The following is a 25709-nucleotide window of genomic DNA, read 5'->3' as shown; positions in this document are numbered from 1 at the left end:
AAAAGGCACAGGTTTCCGAGTTCCTCTCCAGAGCGCTGAAATAACACTGCGGGAAACTGAGGTGGGTCTAAGCTCCCAGAGAAAAGGATATGATGAAAGGACCAGGAGCTATTAGTCCGGACCCCAAGTTGGGAAGGTTAGAGAAGAGAGGAGGGGAAAAACGGGGCCACCCTCCGCGCCCTCCCCCGAGGCCGTTTATCCGCCGAGCCACACGGGGGCGCTGCATCCTTCCTCGCCTCCCGAGCCTTGGCGGCGCCGCCGGCTCGCCTGTTCCCGGCGGAAATGCCCGGGCGATGACGGAAACCCAGGGGGAGGGGAGAGAAAGAGCGAGAGAAGGGGCGAGAGAGCCGGGAGAGGCCGGCGGTTAGCGTCCGGCAGGTGCTGCGCCGCAGACCCGCGCCGCACTCCCGCCAACCTCCCCGCGCCCTTTACCGACTCGCGGGGCGCGCAGCCGGGCGGGCGAGGGTCTCCTCGAGGCCGCGCGCCCGGAGCCGCCCGCTGGCCTTGGGCGGGGCGAGGGGCCCGCAGTCGCGCTCCCTCGCTCCCTCCTCTCCCGCTGGGAGCTGGCGGCCGCGGCGGCGGCGGGAGAGGGGAGCGGCGCCCGGAGCGGGGGTGGGAAGGGGCGGGGGGGGGGGAGGGGGGCGGCGGGNTTTTTTTTTTTTTTTTTTTTTTTTTTTTTTTTTTTTTTTTTTTTTTTTTTTTTTTTTTTTTTTTGGACGACAAGGCGTTCACCAAGGAGCTGGACCAGTGGGTCGAGCAGCTGAACGAGTGTAAACAGCTTAACGAGAACCAAGTGCGGACTCTGTGCGAAAAGGTAAGAGAACAGAGGAGAAATGCGGGAGCGCTGGGCCGGGTGGGGGCGTCCGCGGCGGCCCCTCCCCTCCGGGGCCTGTCCGCGCTGTGCCCGGCGTAGCGGGTCCGGGGCCCTGCGGGGCTGTGTCTCTTTGCTGGGACGTCCACCTGGGCGGCGGGACGGGCCATTCCAGGACCGGGCTTGAGCTGGCCTCCCCGGGCCTCTCTGCCTCCCCTCCGGACCCACCCTGCGGCCCCCTCCGGAAGCTCACTTCACTGGCCTAAAGGGCCCGTGTAGATGGGAGGGGAAACGTGGCACCGGGAATCCACGCCCTAGATTTTATTGGGGTCACCGACGCCCTCCTGGGGATTACTGACCCTAACGTTTCACATGAGGACTGGCGATCTCGGCGCTTTAGAATGCCGGCAAATTAATGTAATGCAATCTCTTATTTGAAAATGCACCGAAAGTTAACCTGGATGATAGTATTAATTAACTTGTTAGATGTAGGATTTTTGTCAGGTGAATTGGGCCCTTCAAAAATCACTGACGAAATGTGCTAAGCGTTTGTTTTTAGAGAGGTGGGTGTAATGGCAGACTGGTTTTTAAATAGAGGTTGACTTTGGCTTAAACAGACGGTGACTAGTCTTCGCACTGCCTCTTGGAAGCGTATGTTGATTGTCAAAAATGAGAAAGTATGTCTTAAGTTTGACAACAGTGATTACTTGAAATGATAAATGGGGTGCGTGTTTTTGGTGCAGGGCAGCGCGTTTCAGAAAGTTCTTTCTATTTCTGTTACATGTAAAGTGTTTTGGGGTTTTGGTGGTGGTGGTTTTTCCTATACCAAAGAGTAATAAAATATGCATGTGGTTAACTGCTTACAGTCGTTCCTGACTGTTGGATCTTGGGCTACTTTCTGAATTCTGTATCCATTGTTTTCTTAACCGCTGTAATTATTTCACACTCTTTAAAAGTCTAGAATTTTTCTCATTCAGTTTTTATAATCTGGATTAAATAATTTTCACACATTTATATGTAGAAAGGTTCTATATGAAGGTAACAAAATTCTTAAGGTTGTTGGGTTCGTTTGTATTTTTAAGGCATATCTAGAAGACTTGATAGTTTGTGTTTGGAAATCAGAATGCCTCAGAAATGCATTGGAGAAGGAAATAATAGGGCACTCTTAAAATTATGCAACGTAGGGATGGTGGAATAATAGCTAATATTAAGTTAGAATAGTGTTTTTAACAAGTGTAATGTTACCTAAGATCTTTATATATTAAATAACTCTGTTAACACAGGAGAATTTCTGTAAACAGAACCGCCAAGCCAGTAGTACTTTTTCTTTCTGAAACAAACATTACTTATAGCGTCACGTGGACTTTCAGGTTTTTTTGTTTGATAACCTATAATTTATGAGTCCTAAAATTTAAATTGCTTTCTCAAGGTCTAATGTCAGCGTTAAATTTTGAAATACCTAGTTTTGAAATTAGTTGAGTCTGTTAACCCTGCCGTGAACGTTAGATACAGATTTGAAGTTACGGACAAAGTTGGTGTTGACTCAGTTTTTCCCTTAGACTCTCTTAATAATTTAAAGATATATTCCTAGTGGGGCGCCTGGGTGGCTCAGTCGTTAAGCGTCTGCCTTCGGCTCAGGGCATGATCCCTCCGTTGTGGGATCGAGCCCCACAGGAGGCTTTCCCTCTGGAAGCCTGCTTCTCCTCTCTCACTCCCCCTGCTTGTGTTCCCTCTCTCGCTGGCTGTCTCTATCTCTGTCAAATAAATAAATAAAATCTTAAAAAAAAAAAAAAAAAAAAAAAAGATATTCCTAGAGAAGAATACTGTACTGCTACTCAGTCACACTTAAGTCTTTGTTCTTGTGGGTGTTTTTTTTTTTTTTCAATTTACTTATTTAAGTAATCTCTATACCTAACGCGAGGGGGGGAGGCTCGAACTCACAACCCTGAGATCACGAGTGAGCTGTTCCTCTGACTGAGCCAGCCAGGCGCCCCTCAGTCACACTTAAATCTTGAGGAATCTTTCTGTATTTGTCAAGAGAGATTATTGTACTTTAGCTCTTAAATAAATTGGACTACCAATCCCTAGGACCTTATAGGTCTATATTTAAGCTTTTATGTTCCTCACTTAAAAAAAAATTGTACTTATCCACTAAACATGAACTTTTATTTTTATTTTTTAAAGATTTATTTATTTGATCTCCTGCTCCCTCTGCCTGCTGCTCCCCCTGCTTATGCTCTGTCAAATAAATAAAATCTTTAAAAAAAATTTATTTGAGAGAGCGCACGCGCGGCGGGGAGGGGCAGAGTGAGAGTGACTTAGCAGACTCCCCTCTCAGTGCAGAACCCGACACAGGGCTTCATCCCATCACCCCGAGATCACAACCTGAGCCATAAACAAGAGTGGGATGCTTAACCAGCTGTGCCACCCAGGTGCTCCTAGGCATGAATTTTTAAGTGAAAATCCCCAATCATTTATCTTTGGCCTCCACCACGTGTTGCCAGTGGAATGGAGAAGTGTAGTAGTCCTTCCTCGCTACCATTTTGAGCAGAGCTTAGTCTTACAACCGTATTCTAGCCACTGTGGCCTTCCTTGGTGGCATATATATTCTCTCTTCTAACCTGAGTCTTTGGTTCCATTTTACATCCCTATCCCTAACATTTTTTTCCTGACAAGTGTAATGTTTACTTACAGTAAAATCTAAGAGTCTGCATGTCTGAGTTCAGACCCTGGCTCCACCCAGTCTCTTTGCACCTCTGTTCCTTTTTGAAGACAAGGATAATATTATTTGCCTATATCCTGGGATGTTTGTGAGTATTAAAATACTACCTGTATAAAGTACCATTAAGCAATAAGCTATCTTAGGAAAAAACAAATAAAAATAGCCGTTTTATCTTGTTTTAAATCTGTCTCATTTTCTTTTGTGAAAAGATGCAAAATAAATAGATGTGTTGATATGACTTCTCTATGGAGAATGTACTTCAAAAGAGGTTTTTATATAGTGGTTGTAGAATCCTGAAAAATAAGTTGCAGTATTTCATGTGGTCCCTGTTACCTAAAGCACAAAGTACTAGGATTACTATCAATTCTGTGAAGTAACTTTAAACTTGGCCTTGGCTAAGGAGACCTTGCCTGGTCTCCTTAATACTTCCTCTACCTTTCTAGGTCAAGAATGGCAGGCATATAGAAAGAGTATAAAAGAAAAATAGGGGCGCCTGGGTGGCACAGCGGTTAAGCGTCTGCCTTCGGCTCAGGGCGTGATCCCGGCATTATGGGATCGAGCCCCACATCAGGCTCCTCTGCTATGAGCCTGCTTCTTCCTCTCCCACTCCCCCTGCTTGTGTTCCCTCTCTCGCTGGCTGTCTCTATCTCTGTCGAATAAATAAATAAAATCTTAAAAAAAAAAAAAAGAAAAAGAAAATGTTAAACCTAGTTATAGAGATCCTCTTTTTGTTTAATTCTTTGTGACTGGATTGGTTGGTTGGTTTTTGTTGTTTTTTGTTTTGTTTTGTTTTAAATAACAGGATTTTTTTGGAGTCTGCTGAAAATATACTCTATAGGAAGTTGCATTATATGGTGGTGATTTTTCCGCCTCAAATTAAATTCCTGTTCTAATTCAGGTTGCCTAAAAACTGAAGGAGTCAGCTGAAATTGAGACCAAAGTGGTACTGATAAAAGCCCTGTTGTGAGGTAGTGGCAAAAATAGGATCCATCCTAATCCCAAATGGGGAAGAACTAGAAAAAATACGGGTATGGATGGATGGTCTGTCTCTCAAGGTCATTTCTGTGCAGAAAAAAATTGTTTACTTAAAACAGTAAGGCACATCTTCTGAGAGGACTAGCTCTTAAATTAGGACCAGCTTTTGAAGCTAATTGCAAATTAGACCTAAGTGTATAGAGCAACTGTTTCTGTGATTCATTTCTGCAACAGCAGTGTGTACGGTAATTTTAAAAGATAGTGTGCCCGGAGAGCCAGTCTGGCGCTGTGCAGGACATTGTGTGACTAGAACTATATTTAACTCTTGGTAGCATTGCAGGAAGAGAAACTTTTTAGGCTCTTTTACCTGATAAACTTTTATACTGAAGAACCTCGGTAATGATACTCTAAGTAGGTGCCGAAATTTAACCTGTTTGTGTGCTCGCAGGTCTATATTCTGATGATTATAAAGCGCCTACTGAGAAAATGTTTGAGGCTTTTGTAGGGATATAAATACATAAATATTATGTAAGACTAATGGATAGGTTTCTGGGTTGTGGCTTCAGCCTTGAAATAGGAATATCATTAGGATATTACTTACCTCATTCATGTGAAATAGCATGCTTAAATTCCTGAATGCCTGAAACCATCTTAATGAAGATTAGATTCTAGTAAAAGTGAATTTTGTGCATAGAGAAAAAATCTCTTGGATTACTTTTTTCTTTGATAGGTTGTAGCTAAAAATCGGTGGTAACAGCCAGGAAGCCTGACTGGTACTTCATTTTAATTTCCCTCAAGCTATGGTCGTCCATTTGACAGAGTCTGAAACGCACTGATGCAGAAAGTAGCTCCTTCCTTCCTTACTGTAAGACAGAATGACCTGATTACAGTGGAATATGAGGTTAAAACCCAGTTCTGCTGAGTGAATCAGTTGTCGTTTTCCACGCCTGTGTAGGCCAGCCTCTCAGCAGACAGGTAAAGAAGCTGAAGCAAACTAGACTAGCATGAACCGCTAATGACTAGAGCAGGCTTTAAAATCAGTTCATTTCTTGACTTACATATGATGCCTGAAACAATATCTGTAGACAGATAAAATGAAAGTCTACATTATACACTTTTCTCCCCACAAGGAGTAGTTTTTTTTGTAGCCTGTGTCTTCTGTTCTGATTTGAAGATCCGAAGAAATTTTTCTTCATCTTTTCTTCGGGATAAATACTGTGAGGGACTTAGTGCATGAAGTCCTTCTTTGGTAAAAGTAAACCAAATACCAGACTTTGAAGATAAAATTAATGCCAAAACAGTCACTGTGTTTTAGACTATATAAACTATATCTATTTTCTGAACTTAGTCTTTCTAAGAAGAATGGCATTAAAATCATAGAGTAATCTATTGTGTATGAGAATTTGAGTTTCATTTAGATTAAATAGGAATTCTGAATTATTTTGAACTGATTTCCTTATAATTCTCCTTCATGTAAACGTAACTTAAATGTAAACCTAATCTTGGTTCTTTCAAGTAACTTACATAAAGAAGCATTTTCTTTCACACTATTCGTTAAATCTTGTCTATACTGCCTATAACATTACTTTTCAATTCTAAATTTCTTTAATAATCATATTAAGGTAGAGAGTGAGGTCAGCTTATTACAGATTCGGTTACTTTTCTAGGGAATGGGGAAGCTCAAGCTTAGAGTTGGTTTGCTGCCTCTTGTAGTCTGGGACAGTTTATTGTGCCTTGCAAACTGCACTTTGAATGAAATAACTTTTGTGCAAAAGAGTTAAATGGTAACCTTGAGATGCAGTCTGAGATAACTGACTTGTACTACAATACCACTATGATATAGTTCAACAAAAGTGTGCAAAATTCCATTGAAGATCTGCTAAATAGTGTTCTATACAAAGACAGTCATTTTACTTTGAGAATGGGATGGGAAGGTGAGACTGTGTCCTCACCAATTCAGTCTTTTTTTTTTTTTTTAAGATTTTATTTCTTTATTTTTAGAGAGAAAGAGCACACAAACCAGGGCCAGTGGGGGTGGAGGGTGGGTAGGGGGAGAGAGAGAATCTCAAGCAGACTCCTCACTGGTTGCAGAGCCCCACCTGGGACTCGATCTCACCGCCCTGAGATTATGACCTGAGCAGAAACCAAGAGTTGGACACTCAACCAGCTGAGCCGCCCGGGCGTCCCTCACCCATGCAGTCCTCTGTGAAACTTTGTTTGAAGTGACTTTTTAGCATGTAATTTTTTTTAATGTGCCAAGGTAGTGTGTAGGCTATCCTTTGATTTTGTTCTTCCCATTTCATAGAGAGGAAAGTAGCTGTTAAGTTTCTTCTGCCTTTGAAAGATTTCCCACGTGATACTTATGTCCTGAATAAGGAGAATTGGCTCAGTGCAGTCTTGCCTTTGCTTTGGTAGCAAGAGAGGCACTTGTTCTGTGGGAAATGAGAAAGAAAAGAGTGGCTGAATAAATGCTGTCATTGTGTTTTTACACCATAGCTTCAACAAATTTTAGTTGTACTCCTATGTGCCAGACGCTGTTCAGAGTACCGGAAATTCAGCTGTGAACAGAAGAGGGGACAGATGATACACAGATTTAATAGAACGCCAGGCAGTGGTTCTTGGTAGGAAGAAAAAGCAGAGGATAGGGGAGAGTGATGGGCTTGAGTTTCAGAGGCTCTTTTAGTAGAGTGGTCGGAGAAAGCCTTGCAAATTATTCATAAAGTGATTTACTTTTGTGATCTGAAAGGGTATTGCAGAAATTAGAGGGCACAATTCCCAAGACTGCTGTCATGTGTCACACCAGTTGCATGTTCGGTGGGTTCCAAAACTGCGCTCCCAGGTTCAGTAATTCACAGGAAGGCCTCGCAGAACTCACTGAAAGCTGTTATATTCGTGATTACAGGGAAAGAATACAGATTAAAGTCAGCCAAGGGGAGAGACATATTCAGGAGGGCCTGATATCTTCGATCTCTAGTTCCTTCAGAGGCAGAATGGACACTGGGTGACCTAAAGCCCTCGTCATAAATCAACGTGTTAGACTGTCCAGTGGTCAGAGCCCCTAGGCAAAGACTACTTACATGAAGCAGGACATTCTGGGGCCTAGCAATCACATCCCAGTAGGCAAGAGCAGATGCCAGACCTCTCTGTGGGTAAGGTTCTTAACTACGCAGATTTTTACTCCATAACAAATCTTAGGTGACAAGAACTTTAATAAATAAGTGAAACATAATGCCAAAATACATGAGGAAAACATGGGTAGATTTATCAGAATCAGAGTGTGTAAGATGTGAGGTTATTTTCCCTCTAATTGAGTTGGTATATTCTTTGTTGTAATTTCATAACATTTTCTTTTTCTTGATTCTGTGAACTCTGAAAATGCAGAAAGTTAGCCATTTAATGTTTAAAATATTCTTTCCCTTTTTAAAAAATGTCTACTGGACCTTTTAGCATTTTTGTGTAGTCAAAATGGTCCAGCTTTTCCTTAAACTGTGTCTGTGTATAAGAATCACTTGGAAAGGAAATAAAAACTTCAGGTTCCTTAATTCCATCCCAGAGACTGATTATGGCTTGGCAGGTCCAAAAATTTGTATTTTTAAAGACATCACAAGTCTCGTTATCTAGAAATTCCAAATTGTGGGGTGCTTGGGTGGCTCAGTCATTGGGCGTCTGCCTTCAGCTCAGGGCGTGATCCCTGAGTCCTGGGATCAAGCCCCACGTCGGGCTCCTCCTGGGAGCCTGCTTCTTCCTCTCCCACTCCCCCTGCTTGTGTTCCCTCTCTCGCTGGCTGTCTCTATCAAATAATAAATAAATAAATCTTTAAAAAAAAATTCCAGATTGCATTTTGAGAAATGCTACTTTAAGGAATATGCTAAGATTCTGATTTACCTTTTTTCTTCGGTTTGGATCAGATTCCAACATTTTCTCCTTTTTTTTTTTTTTTTAAAGATTTTATTTATTTATTCGACAGAGAGAGAGCCAGCGAGAGAGGGAACACAAGCAGGGGGAGTGGGAGAGGAAGAAGCAGGCTCCCAGCAGGGGAGCCTGATGCGGGGCTCGATCCCAGAACGCTGGGATCACGCCCTGAGCCAAAGGCAGATGCTTAACCGCTGTGCCACCCAGGCGCCCCCCAACATTTTCTCCTTTATGCTTTCAGTGTTGCAAGATATCTCTGAGAGCTCCTCTACTGAGCTTTTTGCCAGCATCACTTCCTCTGGGATATCTTCATTCTTTTCGCCACAACCACTTTCCTCATATATGTCAATAAGTTTCCTTATTTATTTATGTCACTAAGTACATTTATTTCCTGGCTGCATGTCTAGAGTCTCTCCAGGGGTAGCAGTATCCACATCCCGCAGTCGGCCATTTCTTCTATGTATTTCTTATTTGAAATTCATTTTCAGTCTTACCACTCTTCATTTCTTTGCTGCAGTTTCATCATTGTTGACCAAATCCCTCTTTTGAGTATCCATTTTTGTAAAATGCCGCATGAGTTTATTACTAAAAGATAAGGAGGCAACACAGGTATACACTTTGCTGTCTGGATATAAACCTGATAACCAATGTGGTCTGACCCATCCCTAAAAGACTTGAAATAAGCGATGTGATTGGTTATTGATCATGCTGCTGCACCTTTTGTTTAGGTAGTGACTTCTGTACCAGCAGCAGAATTTTTAATTACAGTAAATATACTGTGGTAACTTAAATTTGAACCATGTTGTTGGGGGCCCAATTTAACTAAACCTTGGAGACTGAAATTCATGCAGAGAGGAACTAATACAAAGTGAGAACTGCCTGTATTAAAGAGAAATGATTGGGTAGGATTCAAATCCATAAATAATTTTGTTCTAACCCCAGTATCTCACACATTTTCATCACCCTGGTAAAGAAGCTCTGCCCTTTAGCAGTTACTCCCCATTCTCCCCTCCCCCATCCCTTGGCAACCACTAATCTGCTTCGTTTATAGATTTGGCTATTCTGGACATTTTATATAAGTGAAATCATGCAATATGTGGTCTTTTATGTCTGGCTTCTTTCACTTGGCATAGAATTTTCAAAATTCTTCCATGTCGTAGCATATATCAGTACTTCATTCCTTTTTATGGCTGAATAAAATGCCATTGTATGGATATAGCTCTGTGATTGTTTTTATAATTAAGTTATTGCCATTTGGAATTTTTTTTTAAGATTTTATTTATTTATTTAACACAGAGACAGCGAGAGAGGGAACACAAGCAGGGGGAGTGGGAGAGGAAGAAGCAGGCTCATAGCTGAGGAGCCTGCTTCTTCCTCTCCCACTCCCCCTTGCTTGTGTTCCCTCTCTCACTGGCTGTCTCTGTCAAATAAATAAAATCTTTAAAAAATAAAAATAAAAAAATTATTTTTTCAGATTTAAAAAATGATATATACTTGTAAAAATTTAAACATCTTACAAATATGGGGGAAAGAACACAAATGCTCTTCACTGTTGTACCCACCTTCCCCATCCACTGCCCTCCTGCATCAGAGACAGTTTTCCACACCTTGTTCTTGGTGTGTGAAAAACATGTGTTGGGGAGCAGCCTATTTTTGGTATATCGTTTCTATTAAAATGGGATCACTGGTATAACACCCTAAAACTTTTCCCTGAGCAATATATTTTGACTTATGTACATGCACATTACCTCATTCTTTTTTAATTTCAACAGAGTATATGATTTATTCTTATATATGTTTCTAGGCTTGAAATTGCTTGGCATACAGACACCTGACTGTTGCTGAACTGAAAGGAAAGATTCACTTCCTTGCATTAAAAAAAAAAAAAGTTAGCTGTCATTTATCATTTATGGAAGAACCTTATAACTATCTGGCTAAAGGCAAAAACACAATAAATAGCAAGTGTTGGCAAGGATGTGGAGAAAAAGGAACCTTTGTGCATTGTTGGTGGGAATGTAAATTGATGTAACCACTGTGGAAAACTGTGGCATTTCCTCAAAAAATTAAAAATAGAATCATCGTATGATCCAGTAATTCCACTACTGAGTATTTACCCAAAGAAAACAGAAACACTAATTAAACAAGATCTGTGCACCCTTATATTTATTGCAGCATTATTAAAACGGAAGCGGCTGCAGTGTCCAGTATGGATGGATAGGAAGATGTGGTAGATATGCAATGGGATATTACTCAGCCATAAAAAAGATTGAAATCTTGCCATTTGCAATAAAATGAATGGACTTAGAAGGTATAATGCTAAGTAAAATAAGTCAGAGAACACCAAATACCATATGATTTCACTTATAGGTGGAATTTCAGAAACAAAACAAATGAACAAAGAAAAAAGACAAAAAACACTCTTAAGTACAGACAACAAATTGGTGGTTACCGAAGGTTTGGGTAAGGGCATGGGCGAAACAGATAAAGGGGATTTACGAGTACCTTGAATGCTGAGATGTATAGAATTGCTGAATCATTCTGTTGTACACGTGAAACTAATATAGTACTGTGTTAACTGTACTTGAATTTAAAAAATAGATCAAATGTCATTTATGGAAGCACCTTGTAACTATAGGAGGAAAGGCACCCTACTTATGTTAACTTAGCTCTGTAGGATTTTTAACTTCATTTAATCTCACCTGTTTCACAGATCAGTCTGTTCTGTGGCTTTCTTCTGATGAATTTACCCATAATATTTTAGAGCAGATTGTGTGTAAATAGAGGGTAAAGAAAATTTGGATACTGACTCTGCCAAAACCAAATTCAGTAGCTTTTCATTAATATGGCTCTGGTGATGGGCACCAGCACAAAAATAGAATGTCACCTGTTGGACGGAGGAAATTTTAGTACATTTGCATATTCTTTATTCCTAAAATATGGGTAGAGGGGAAAATAGTTAGTTCATCCTATTTATGTGGATGTCATTCCCAAATTTTTGTTTTCTCAGTGTTCTTCCTAAGAGAGATTTGGTTCATAGCAGCAAGAAAGAATATGTCTTAAATGGGTGAGAAAGGAAACAAGTTTGAATGGATAGGTAGACGGCATTGCGTGCAACAGTAACAGCTTCCTGCCACGTGGCATTTACCATCCCCACAGTCCCTCACTTTACAGGTTTAAACTTGGTCTTCTATCCTAGAGATAATTAAAGTTTGGGTGCTGAGTAACATTAAAAATCACTCATGACCGTTACATATAGAATCACAAAGTGTACAGAAAAGAGTTGACATAGCAGCCCTGAGACCATTGTCTGTAGAAAGGCCTCATTTCATGGTCGCCTTTGGATGGCCTGGGAACTTGAATTTGGGGAGGGTCTCCCACCATCCCCTCTTTAAGCAGAGGGTACCTGTGTTACCATCTCCCAATTACAAATCCTGGGCACTAAGTCTCTATTGAGTTTCTCTGGTAGACAGCATTTCACACTTCTGTCACAACTCATTGCTACAGGCATTCAGTGCATTCTGAGGCTCCCCGGGGACAGGACTCTTGGAAGCTTACACCTGATTTATTCAGGACTTTGCTTCCCTGTGCCTTTTCCCTTTGCTGATTTTACTTTGTATCCTTATGTTGTAATAAATCATAGCCATGAGTATGACTCTGTATTGAGTTGTGTTGGTCTTCTTGCAAATCACCACCAAACCTGGGGATGTTTGGGGGCCCACTGACACACAAAGGTTTTTACATTAAGAATTTTAAATATCAGGCAAACTGTATACTTCTGTCAGACCACATAATTTCCTGAAGGCACGCCAAAGTGATCTCACAGTAATATGATTGCTTGGTGACCAGGAATCTGAAGAAAGGGTGGGAGTTAAAAATCAAATGTTTAGGGGCGCCTGGGTAGCGCAGCCATTAAGCGTCTGCCTTCGGCTCAGGGTGCATTCCGGGATCGAGTCCCACATCTGGCTCCTCGGCTGGGAGCCTGCTTCGTCCTCTCCCACTCCCCTGCTGTGTTCCCTCTCTCGCTGGCTGTCTCTCTGTCACATAAATTTAAAAAAAAAAAATAAAATCTTTAAAAAAAAATCTAAATGTTTAAAAACATCATGGATCTGTACAGTAAAGATGAAAATTTGAGGGGTGGAATGGATATCACAGTGGCCTGAGAAGTATTTTCTTTATTTTTTTTTTTTAAGAATTTATTTATTTATTTGACAGACAGCCAGCGAGAGAGGGAACACAAGCAGGGGGAATGGGAGAGGAAGAAGCAGGCTCCCAGCAGAGCAGGGAGCCCAATGTGGGGCTCGATCCCAGGACCCTAGGATCAGGCCTTGAGCCGAAGACAGATGCTTAACAGCTGAGCCACCCAGGTGCCCCAAAAAGTATTTTCTTCACTACTTTGTAGTTAGAAGCTTAGGGAGTATTACTGTGAAACATACACACATCCTGTATCCTGTCTTAACCCATCCATGTAGTTTTTTTAAAATCTGTGCTGGTTTAAGATAACCATATATCCATAAAAGAACAATTGAATTGGAAAATATTTGTATTTTGGTGCTTTTCATTTTTATATTTAAAGTAAGGCAGTAAATGATAGGGGTTGCATATCAAGCAGATTTCCTTTTCAGAGTTGGAACCATCAGCTGAATGTTGATTTAAAAAATAGTAATAAATAGAAGACACCAGCTCCAACTGAACCTTCTACCGATTTGTACTATTCGGTATTTTTTTTTTCCCTGAACAAAACTGGGAAGCTGTCTTACAGAGTAAACTTGGTAAAAAGTGGTTTCATTTGTGATTTTAGACATTTTTGAGCTATTTGTCAGACCCTGTATTAGATGACTAATAATTTAACTGGAATTTGACCTTGCAGCGGCTCTACCCTCATTCTCGTCACATGCCAATGATGCATTGGGGCAGCAGGGAGCATGTCTCAGATGGCCAGTGAGATGTAACAGGAGTGGCTGAGCAAGACTTCTGGGAAAGTTTTAGAAGGTGGATAGATGAGGCTAGCCTGTACTCTTCGGTCTTTTGTCCTTTCTGCCTTCTTGCTGAAATAGGGTACCAGACACAGTGACTAGAGATGCACCACTGTCTTGTGACCATGAGTTGGCAGTTCAGTTTACTGAGGGTCACAAAGAAGGTAGGTGGGAAGACTGAAGGAATGCTGCCCTGATGATCCTTGAGAAGGTGCACCATTCCAGGGATGCCTACCTCCAGGCTTCTCGTTAATGTGAGAAAAATAAGCCTGCAGTTTGTCTTCTCTGCCTCCCCCACAGAAAAGGATAATTTCAGTAATATAATATTAAATACTAGATAAGTAAATAAAATAACGTATTTGCTGCACAGGTAAAAATCAGCCCTTAAAGAATTTCAGTTTGGAAAAGAATAGCTGTTTCCAGATGATACATGTAATGTATGCATGTAATGTATGCATGATGCAGTAAGACTGCATATTTTTTTAATTTTATTTCTTTGAGTAATCTCTACACCCACCATTGGGCTCAAACTCATGACCCTCAAGATCAAGAGTCACATATACCCCTCCAACTGAGCCAAACCAGGCACCCTAGGACTACACATTTTAGAACTACAGACCAATAGATACCTTGTCTAAGTGAAGAAAGTGAAAAGTATAGAAGTTTTAAGGTTACACAGTTAGATTTGAACCAGGAGGAGAGTCCCTATTTCCTGGAAGATTTCTATACATATAATCTCATTCTAACTAAACCATAGGCAAAGAGAAGAAAAAATACGGGCTGAATTGTCATAACTCTTGAGACGGTCTTCCAGGCTAATTTAAGCAAAAATGAAAGAATATTTGGTAGCCTAGAATCAAAAGGACCCAGCTTGGAAATTTTGCAGAAATTAAGAGTGTGTGGAGCCACAGTCAAATCATACCTTGGAAATGTTTTAGAATGCGGGGGAGAACAACTCTTTCGGAATAGAACTTGCCATTGTCCCTGTTGCTTAGAGTCACTTCAAATTAAAAGTCTGGGCTAGGTGTGTCCAGTTGACATTAGATGAATCTGGAGATAAAGACTTCGTGATTTCTACAACGTGTATGCAGACTTTCCTTGTGATTTGTTTTACATATTCTAACATCAGTACTTTGGATTACTGTAATAGGACACTGATAGTCACTGAAAACAAGTTGACGTGAATAGGTTACATGTCTTTGTAGAAATGTGACCCTACTTACCCTTTACATGATCTCTCTTATCTTACATGTAGGTCAGCAGAACAGAGGCATTAACATAGAAATTTTTAAGCATTTTAGTCTCCTGACCCCTTTATACTCTTAAAATTTAAGGACTGAAAAGAGCTTTTTTTTATGTAGGTTGTATTATTGATCGGTATTGGCAATTAAAACTGAAATTTCAAAAAAATGAAGTTCAGTCTCAATATTACAAGTCTTGGAACTATTAAAACCATCAATGTTACAAAAAAAATCTCCCTACCTAGACTTAAAAATAAGTTTTTGATGTTATAATACAGGAAAATATAACTTTACTTTTTTTTTAAGATTTTATTTATATGAGGGAGAAGCAGACTCCCTGCTGAGCGGAGAGCCCAACGTAGGGCTTGATCCCAGGATCCTGAGATCATGACCTGAGCCGAAGGCAGACACTTAACCGACTGAGCCACCCAGGTGCCCGGAAAATACAACTTTAAATTACATGTTAAGTCAATTAGTATAAAAATAATTACAACCCCTCTTCATTTAACAATTGAAACAAAGATGGCTAATTCAGAGCTTTATATTCCCAAATACTCAGTTTCTTAGGGTTTCTCAAAAATTGACCTCTTAATGTTAACATTGACTGCCAATGATTTTTTTTTTAGACATACTTTATTCTACAAATATCTTTAGGTGGTAGATGTCAGTATGTTTCTGTTATCTTGTGTGTTCTAAATATATTTCCAGGCTTCTCCTTTACCTCTTTTTGTATACAGAAGTTTTTATTTTGTTTGGTTGAGCCCATCTAAGTCAGCCTGTTAATGCTAGAGAGTTTACCTTTTTCTGTCTACCTCTTGTGCCTGGCCTACAACAGACACTTTACAGATGTTTGTTACATGTATGCATGAACATTACATTCAGGAATATTTTGATGTGTCAGGTAATTGCTATGTATGGTGCATATCAAAGTGAATTGTTTATCAGCCTGATGAATGTTGTCCCATACAGGGTACTATATGTTAAATAATTCTTCCTTTGTTTTTAGTAATGTTTCCTTTAGTGGATTTTTATATGTGATTAGCTTGTTAAATTCTTAACATTCTATGACTTGAGGATTCCTTTAACTCTTTCTGCAAAATTTTGGTTACTCGGTCCTATTTAACTTGAAAAACAAATGACTTGTTGCTTGCTAAAGTAAATGACAATGATTTTCTCATTTTGAGCTTGTTGCCATTGACTTTTTTTTTCCAGTTGATAGTTCCATTGCAGGAGGTTATGTTGCTTTTTGAAAGACTTCTGTTTTCTCAATCTATTTTATAGGATCCTGTTGACTTTGGGATTTGGCTTTTGTAAACTCCATAAGGATTTTCTTCTTTACTCCCTGATGCATTAGTGGTTTCCCTGGACTTGGCTGACTTTGCTATAAGTATTTTGCCCCTGTGATCTAAACCAGCTATTTGGAGGACCTAATGTATTTAAAAATTAGTAGAGCAGCTTCTTGGAGTGGAGCTCCTAAATAGTTTCCTTATTTAGCAGGTGACCGTCTAGTAGTTTTATGACTTGCCTTTTTCATTTAAATATCAGATGCCCTTTATGTCAGGTATCAGCATTAGGTTTCATATGTATAACAGAAAACGTAAAGTAAGGGCTTAACCAAAGTTGCAGTTTTTATATTTTTCTTATGTACAGGCAAATCAGAAGCACTCCCAAGGGTGATAAGGTAGCTCTACAAAGTTGCTAGGAAACCACACACTTGCTGTGTTACTTTTCTGTGGTTGCTGCAACAAATTACTACAAACTGGCTGGCTTCAAACAGCAGAAGTATATTGTCTCACAGCTCTGGAGCCAGAAGTCCAAGATCAAGGTGTCAGCAGGGCAACTCACCCTCTGGAAGCTCGGAGACAATCTGTCCCTTGCCTCTTACAGCTTCTGGTGGCTTGATATTCCTTGGGCTCATCACTTCACTCTGTCTCTGTCTTTCCATGGAAATGTGTGTGTGTGTGTGTCTGTCTGTCTGTCTGTCTGTCTCAAAACTCCCTCTGCCTCATTTAGGGCCTGTCAGGATCATCTAGGATAAGCTGCTCCTGTCAAAATCCTTAATCACATCTTTTTCATGAGTGGTAATAGTCACAGGTTTTGGTGATTAGGAAGTCAACATATCTTTGTGGGTGGTTTTTCAGCCTGCTCCATCTTCCAGCACTCTGCTCTGCTGTTACTAGGGAGCAGGTGTTGTCCTTGTGGTCTGACGTGGCTTCTAGAGTTCCAGCCATTGTCACATATACATTCCAGGAAGCAGAGTGGAGAGTGTTGAAGGGCATGCTCCCTCCTTAAGGAAACTTTCTGGTTCCCACATAACACTCCTTACATCTCACCAGAACTTAGTCTCGTGGCCATTTGTAGCTGCGTGAGAGGCTGGTGCCATGGACTGAATATCTGTGTCCTCCCAGAATTTTTATATGAAGCCTCGTTACCAATGCGGTAGTATTTGGAGGTGGGACCTTTCAGAGGTATGGTCATGAGGGTTAAGCTCCCATGAATGCGATTAGTGCCCTTCTCAGAAGAGATGCTAGAGAGATGATGTGTGTCTCGCACTACCCTGTGGGGATGCTGCAAGAAGGCAACCCTCTGCAGAACAGGAGGGGCCGCACCACCGATCAGGTCAGCTGGTGCCTTCCTGTTGGACTCTCCAGCCTTCAGAACTATGAGGAAGCGGTTTCTGTTGCTGAAAGCCACCTAGTTGGGGCGCCTGGGGGGCTCAGTCCGATGAGCGTCTGCCTTAGGCTCAGATGTGGGATTGAACCCCACTTTGAGCTCCCTGCTCAGTGGGGAGTCTGCTTCTCCCTCTCCCTCTGCTGCTCCCCCTGCTTGTGCTGTCAAATAAATAAAGATCTTTTAAAAAGAAGAAAAAGAAAGCAAACCACCTAGTCTATGGTATTTGTTACAGCTGAACTAAAGCAGCTGGAAAGTGTATAGTCTGAGCTGGGAGCATGGCTGCCTTGACTGCAGTTAGATTAATTATGAAGAAGGAAGAGGAGAATAGATATGGAGGTTAGGCAGTCTTTGCCTCAGATCACTTTACATTTTGTTAGCTACTGTCAGTTGCTTTCCAAAGAAGATGTATAAATGTGTATTCTCACCAGTAGGGTATGAGAATAGCCTTGCTAAAAAAAAAAAAAAGAAAGAAAAAAGAAAAAGAAGAAGGAAGAGAGGGCAAGAGAATAGCCTTACTAACAGTGGGTAAATGTTATTTTTGCCAATCTCATGAATGGTAAAGAAGCATACTTTTGTAGTCCCTGCCCCTCTTTATTCACCACCTAATGCAACAGGTTACTCCAGATGTGGTCTGGCCAACACCAAGGAAAATGGATAATTAACTGTTGTTTTTTCTAATAATGATATGAACAACAAACAGGAAAAACTTAAAGGACAGGAAATAATCAGTAACTGAAAAGAGGCACAGCCCGGGGCTGTGATCACCGAGTAACACAGTGAGATACCACTCCTCACTATACCCTGCTACTCCAAGCCATGTGGGTGAGCCAGCAAAACCCAGCGGGTTTTCTTTGATATCCCAGCATGTCTGAAAAGAGACAGCTAAGTGGGATCTTGAGCTCATTCCTTTTGTCTGAGAAATAATGGAAATGGCTATTGGAAAGAAATGGGGAATGACAGGGGCAGAATTGAATGCGTTAAGGTTGCCCAAACTAAGACAACATGTTGATTGCAGAACATGTCCAAGGTCTGAGAGTATTTCCCCTCTGGGAATGGAGTGAGCCCTTTAAAAATCCTCAGAAGTGAATACAGTTTGTAGGCATTCTAGACCCTACACTCCCCCCTTGTGAGCCCTCTCACCCCCTCTCTTGGTTACAAAAAGAAGGATTGAAATTAACTACCTTGACTTACCCTGAGGTTCGTTGGGGGAAAACAAACCAGTCTCACATGTGGTAGAGTGGGAGTTAATAAATGCCACAGAATATGCTGGAGTAAGTACAAGGGTTAGAGTGGTAGCTCGGCAGGAAAGTGAGAACAGCATGGCAAGCAAACAGCAGCAAGCAAGGGAGGAACATAGCTCAGGAAATATACATAGAACCCAAGATTTTAAAAAGCAGACCTTATCCTAAGGAACAGAAAGAAATTACCCAGGTGTGCCCAAGCTATAAAGCAACTCACTACGTTGTGGATTAATTAAAGGAGATTAAAAACAAAAGCATAGCATGAGCTGAATATTTAGAAATAAAATGAGGGCAAAACCAGTGGTAGTAATAACAAGAAAAGCAGAATAGCTGTAGCAGAAAAAAATCTAACTGCCTCCGTAAAGTTAAGACTTAAGGTAATCACAAGGAATGCAAGTGACAGCAAAAAAGAAAGGGTGCCTGGTTGGCTCAGCGAGTTAAGCATCCAATTTTGGCTCAGGTCATGAGCTCAGGGTGTAAGATGAGTCCCACACAGGGCTTCATGCTGGGTGTGGAGCCTGCTTAAAATTCTCTCTCCCTCATGCTCTGCCCCACCTCCCTGCCTCTCTAAAAAAAAATTTTTTTTAATTTTTTTTTTAATTATAAGTTCCGGTTTAACATAGTGTTATATTAGTTTCAGGTGTACAGTATAGTGACTCAGTACTCCATACATCACCTGCTGCTCGTCACAAGTGTATTCCTTAATCCTTATCATTTTAAAATTTCCCCTACCTTAAGAAATTATGAAATTTATAGATCGAAGAAGATTGATCTTACTAAGTTTCAGGAAATCTTGATCTGAGACTCCAGAACTGTGAGAATTAAATTTCTCTTGTTCCAGAGCTACCCAGCCTATGGCATTTTTGTTACAACAGGCCAAACAGACTATGACATTAGTAATTATAGAGGGAAAGACCAAAATTGTCATTCTGTAGTAGGTATGAAAAATCCAAGAGACTATAAACTAAAGTTTTCAGTATTCCAAGTTATAAGGGTATTATGTAAAAATCTGGCATAAGAGATATTTTTAAAATCCCAGCATATATCAAATATAAATTACTTTGGATTACATCTGACAGCAGCAGCAACAAGTAGACATTATTAGACAATTCTGAAATTGAAGAATAAAGGAAATCTATTTGAGTCAAAAATATCAACAAAGTTTTAATAGGCCTTGACAAAATTAGTTTTAAAATTCATATGTCAGGGGCGCCTGGGTGGCTCTGTCATTAAGCGTCTGCCTTCGGCTCAGGGCGTGATCCCAGAGTCCTGGGATCAAGCCCCGCATCGGGCTCCCTGCTCTGCTGGGAGCCTACTTCTCCCTCTCCCACTCCCCCTGCTTGTGTTCCCTCTCTCGCTGGCTGTGTCTCTCTCTGTCAAATAAATAAATAAAATAAAATCTTAAAAAAAAATTCATATGGCAGGCTTAATAAAGGGATCAAAAATAGATGATTTTGAATAAAAGGAATAAGGAAGGGAGCCTCACTTCCCAGTTACCATGATTTCTCACTGTAATTAAATCAGACTCTACTGACGCATGGACAGTAGACCAGTGAGAAGGAATCTGAGGCAAGGATTAAGATGCTGACATTTGGGGCGCCTGGGTGGCACAGTGGTTAAGCGTCTGCCTTTGGCTCAGGGCGTGATCCCGGCGTTATGGGATCGAGCCACATCAGGCTCCTCCGCTATGAGCCTGCTTCTTCCTCTCCCACTCCCCTGCTTGTGTTCCCTCTCTCGCTGGCTGTCTCTATCTCTGTCAAATAAATAAATAAAATCTTTAAAAAAAGACGCTGACACTTTCTTCTGGGACTGTGCAAGCCCAAATAGGTAAGGGGAAGGGATAAAATCAGGCAACAAAGCTGTGAAGCAGGGTGATTAACATGATGTATTACCTTGGAAGGCCGGGCTTCTGCTGAATCTAGACAAACACCTCAGAGAGGTCCATGAAAGGAAAAAACAGGTTGGCTATTTCCCTGTTGCCTTCTTTCTGTGTCTCCCCCTAGTCAGGGTGCACTCCCTGAGATGACTCCCCCGTTTCCAGATTACACATCCCTCCTTCAGCCCCTGCTCAGGAAGCCAGAGCCCCCATCCCACCATGTGGCATTCCGTCCATGTCTGGAAGTAGAGCAGCAGCTTGGCATAGTTCGGGCTCAGAGGGAGGGCCAGGCAGGTCCACAGCTTCAGCTTAGATTCTGGCCAGCTCAGGGCACCATCAGTGATGAGAGCAGTACAATTCAAAAGACAGGCAGCATCTTCAGGAAAAGAATTATAAGGGAGTCTGAGAGGGTATACCCTACCCTAAGAAGGCCTGAGCGTAACCAGGAAACAGAACATGGGTCTTTACAAAAGGATGGCACTATATAAATAAATAAATAATGCTGAGCCAGCTAACTAACCATTAGGAAAAATAAAGTAAAAATGAATCACAGGGTGCTTGCCTGGCTCAGTCAGAAGAGCATGGGACTCTAGATCTCAGCCCCACATTGGGTGTAGAGATAACTTGAAATCTTTTTTAAAAAATGAAACCCTACATTATATTATATAACAAATTCCAGTTGAGTTAAAGACATGTTTTAAGTGTGAAAAACAAAACTGGGATTAAAATGCAGGAATGCCTTCTTTGACCTCTGTCTGGAGAACAATTTTTTTTTTTTTAAAGATTTTCTTTGAGACGAGACACCACGCACACAAGGGCAGGGGGAGGGACAGAGGGAGCAGGAGCAGACTCCCCACTAAGCAGGGAGCTAGATGCAGGGCTCGATCCCAGAACCCTGAGATCATGACCTGAGCTGAAGGCAGACGCGTAACCTACTGAGCCACCCAGGCGCCCAGGAGAACAGTTTCTAAAACAAGACCGAAGCAGCGCAGACCATAAGGAGGGAAAACATAAACCACCAAATAGCCTATGTTTGTGAGTTAGGCATTTCACACACACACACACACACCAATAAACAAAAACTGCTTTTTTAAAAAAGTATATCTATTAGAGGTGCAAATTAAAAGATACTGTTTCATACCCATTAGCAAGAATGGTAAATAAAGTCTGTCGACAGAGACAGACCAATAGGAACTTACGCATAGAAACCCAAAATTCATGTTTTTAAATGCTCTTTAGGTGATCCCATCTGGCAAGGCAGAGAAATGCCCCTAAAATTCTACTCTCCTACCAGTCTCAGCTCTCCTCTACTCGGTCCTGCTTTAAGTTTCATCCTTTGTGTTTGACTTCTGTTGCCGTGTCATTTTCTCTACTATCACCCTCACCCTCGGGTTGTTTCTTATTCTTGGTCCCAGTTCTACCTCTTGTTCGCCATGGTTTTCTGTTCCTAATCTGCCGTACATCTGGAAGCTATAAATAGCTTATTAGAATTTTGCACATGACAGGGCCAGAAGAAGGCCTAGGAGACTGTTCTGGCAGATTGGTGGGGAGGTGCTACATAGACTTTTATCACAATCTCTTTTATTACTTCAGAGGCCTTTTTAAATTTTCTCTGATTCTGGGCTCTTTCTGTTAGACAAAGTTGCTGGGTAGATGAGGTGTAAGGAATTTAGTCTGTATGTTTAATTTGCCGTTGTTTATATAATAAAGTTCTGTCCTTCAGGGCTTCCTGATGGTATATGCTAATTTGAGTAATACATAAAATAGTTGGAATAAGGAGGTTGAAGGTTAGCCCATGAATTGGTGTAAGAAGGTGTTTGTTTACCCAAAAATTTGAATAACTGATTTGTAACTTTAATTACCCTGTTTTTAAATGCAAATTAAGATTATTCGTTGGGGGAAAAAAAGTTTGGTGTTTAGGGCTTGAACTCACAACCCTGAAATCAGAACCTGAGCTGAGATCAAGAGTTGGATGCTTAGGGGCGCCTGGGTGGCACAGCGGTTGGGCGTCTGCCTTCGGCTCAGGGCGTGATCCCGGTGTTATAGGATCGAGCCCCACAATCAGGCTCCTCCGGTAGGAGCCTGCTTCTTCCTCTCCTACTCCTCCTGCTTGTGTTCCCTCTCTCTCTGGCTGTCTCTATCTCTGTCAAATAAATAAATAAATAAAATCTTTAAAAAAAAAAAGAGTTGGATGCTTAACCGACTGAACCACCCAAGTGCCCCCCAAAAAACAGCTTTTTTGAGATAGAATTCCTGTTGATGTATTCCTCACGAGTGCGATGCATTCGTGTAGCGTATGCAGCTCACTGGTTTTTAGTAGAGTCAGACATGTACATCCATCACCACAATATTAAAGCATTTTCATTACCCACAGAAGGAACCCCTGTACCTCTTAGCTTTTATCCCCCAGGCCTCTCAGCCCTAGGCAGCCACTAATCTTTCTGTATATTTGCCTCTTCTGGACATTTCCCTTAAATGGAGTCATAGTGTATATGGCCATTTGTGACTGCCTTCTTGCACTGAGCAGTGTTTTCAGAGTTGTGGCGTTTATCAGTAGTTTTATTGCTGAATAATACTCTGTCGAACGAGTAACACCACATTTTATTTATCTCCTTATCACTCATTGGACATTTGGGTAGTTTCCACTTTTTCGCTATTAGGAATAAAGCTGCCGTGAACACGTGTAAACTTGGGTTTTCATGCCTCTTCAGCACACATCTAGGAACAGAATTGTGGGATCACGTGGTAATTCTATGTTTAACGTTTTGAGGAACCGCCAGACTGTTTTCCGCGGCAGCTGTACCACTTTACATTCCCACCAGCAGTGTGCGGGAGTTCCAATTTCTCCACATCCTCAGAAACATTTGTTCCCTTTTAAATTTAGCTGTCCCAGTAGATGTAAACTGGTATCTCATTGTGGTTTTAGTGTTGATTTTCTAAGGCTCATTTCAGGTGTCTTTTTCCCCAGTATTTTCTTTTAATATGCAAGAAACGATGCTTTTAATGATTTCATTTCTTTTTTTTTTTAACAGGCTAAGGAAATATTAACAAAAGAATCAAATGTGCAAGAGGTTCGTTGTCCTGTTACCGTGTGTGGAGATGTGCATGGTCAATTCCATGATCTTATGGAACTCTTTAGAATTGGTGGAAAATCACCAGATACAAACTATCTGTTCATGGGCGACTATGTAGACAGAGGCTATTACTCAGTGGAGACTGTGACTCTTCTTGTGGCATTAAAGGTATGATGAATGAAACTCAGTTTTATTTTTTTTCAGGCTTTAAACCTGCAGAAGGCAAGGATAGCAGTATTGCATATCATCTGTTATATTTTATGATCCATTCAGTTTGTAGCCCCTTAAAATATAATAGTTGGTTTTACATCTTGTAAAAGAGAGAGAAATGAAAATTATACATTTAATGCGTCCTGCCAACTTCTGGTAAATCACTCCCTTGGGTAATCTACAGCTTGAAGTCTTGGAACCATTTTTACTGAGGCAGGTATCCCTCATATACAGTCAATTTAATTCTTGCCTCGAGAAGTCTGTTATTCCTGTTTCTTTTTTTCTCTCACACAATTCATATCTTCATCACTTCACAGCTTCAGTTAGTGTAAGAGTATGGGAACTAATGTTTCTCACCCCTTCAACACTGTCTTATATATGTATGCTTCAAGATTTAATCTCTGTTACTTAACACTTGTTCTTTTCTGTCCCCAAACTCTTCAGAGATTCCATATTGCCTCAGACTCCTTGGCTGGCCCTTTGTAGCGTAGCCTGAATTTGCCTGCCAGTGTTTCGTAGCATAAACTCTAGCTCTGATCGAAGAGTTCAGTGCTCTGCCTGTCTTCATTACTTTCTTATCTGATTTCCCCAGAAGGTTACTCTGATTTCTAACCCCTTCTGCAAAGACTCACTTAAATCCTGCATCTTTCTTGAAGCCTTCAACCATTTTAGCCTTATTCCTTCTATTCTGAATTACTGGGAAACTTATTTTCCCACCGCTTACATATATCACATAGTGGCTTATTACCTTGTATTATTTACGTCTCATACCTCCTTGGTGAGATGAGTGCCTAAACAGAAGTCATGTATTATGTTTATGTGGACCTGGCACCTAGCTTTAAACAGCTTAATTTTGGGCACATATTGGATAGTTAGTAAATATGTATAAATTGAAGTATGCCTTTGCAGCTTTTAGGTTATTTTGGTTAACAGAATCTGCTGCTTTTTCATACTTCTTATCAGACACATTCCTAACCAAATAGTATGCTGTAAGGTATGTCTCTGTGTTTTGTTATGAAAAGGAGACTCTAAATACGCTTGAAATCTTGTCCAGATTTGGCAAGGGCCTGTTTTTGTTAGCAAATACATACTTAGTGTATAAAGGAGTTTGTCTCAGGTCCAAGTCTTTGACCATCAGTATCCATTCAGCAATAAGACATAGTGTTCTGGAAAGACCTAGAAGACTGGTGATGGTTTGAGGATGAAGAAGATATTAAAGACCAAGAATGAGATACAATTTTATTATAATAACATAGATATCAGTAAGGGTTCCAATGAGGGTGGTTTAAATAGTAATGAAGACAGAGGACTATAAATATTTCAAAGGTCAGTCAATAATGAATGAGAAAATTTTTAACTCTTGAGTAAGAATTAGCATTTAATGTAACAGCACACGAGTAACCATTTAAAGAAATGGGTCAGAAGTTAATGTGCTTAATAAAACACTGGTAAAATACACTTTGTACCATGAATTTCTTTTGCTTTTCCTGCAGGTGCGTTATCCAGAACGCATTACTATATTGAGAGGAAACCACGAAAGCCGACAAATCACCCAAGTATATGGCTTTTATGATGAATGTCTACGAAAGTATGGAAATGCCAATGTTTGGAAATATTTTACAGATCTATTTGATTATCTTCCACTTACAGCTTTAGTAGATGGACAGGTATGTATGTGCTTTTATGGTGGGTGGGGGAGGAATAAAAGTAAGAGAAGATTTTCTATTAGTAATTTAGGGTTTAAATTTACATGACATGATTTCTGCATCTCCTTGGCCTTCTCATCCTCTTTTCCTTATAATTAAAATTTCAGAATAGAGAATTAGGGTAAGTTTTATGCACATTTTGACCAGATTTCCCTGTTGTTCTCAGATATGTGTGTAAATATTTTTGCCAAAGAATTTGCCAATACGATTTTCTATTTATAAATATCATAGGGGCGCCTGGGTGGCACAGCGGTTAAGCGTCTGCCTTCGGCTCAGGGCGTGATCCCGGCGTTGT

At 40.8% G+C, this 25709-nt stretch overlaps 1 protein-coding gene across 1 annotated transcript in view; it reads left to right on the top strand.

The window, feature by feature from the left end:
* The first annotated feature begins 718 nt into the window (after positions 1-718).
* The window catches only part of PPP2CB (protein phosphatase 2 catalytic subunit beta), a 35785-nt gene continuing 10794 nt past the window's right edge, over positions 719-25709 (top strand). The window contains exons 1-3 of the mRNA XM_019801339.2: positions 719-814; positions 23457-23666; positions 25202-25375. Coding sequence (XP_019656898.2) covers positions 23550-23666; positions 25202-25375 — 291 coding nt within the window. The 5' untranslated portion in view covers positions 719-814; positions 23457-23549. The remainder of the gene's footprint in view (positions 815-23456; positions 23667-25201; positions 25376-25709) is intronic.

Source organism: Ailuropoda melanoleuca, chromosome 18 (assembly GCF_002007445.2).
Source record: "Ailuropoda melanoleuca isolate Jingjing chromosome 18, ASM200744v2, whole genome shotgun sequence".
NCBI classification, from domain to species: Eukaryota; Metazoa; Chordata; class Mammalia; order Carnivora; family Ursidae; genus Ailuropoda; species Ailuropoda melanoleuca.
The sequence above is the reverse complement of the archived record's forward strand: the minus strand, read 5'-3'. Positions and strand labels throughout refer to the sequence as shown.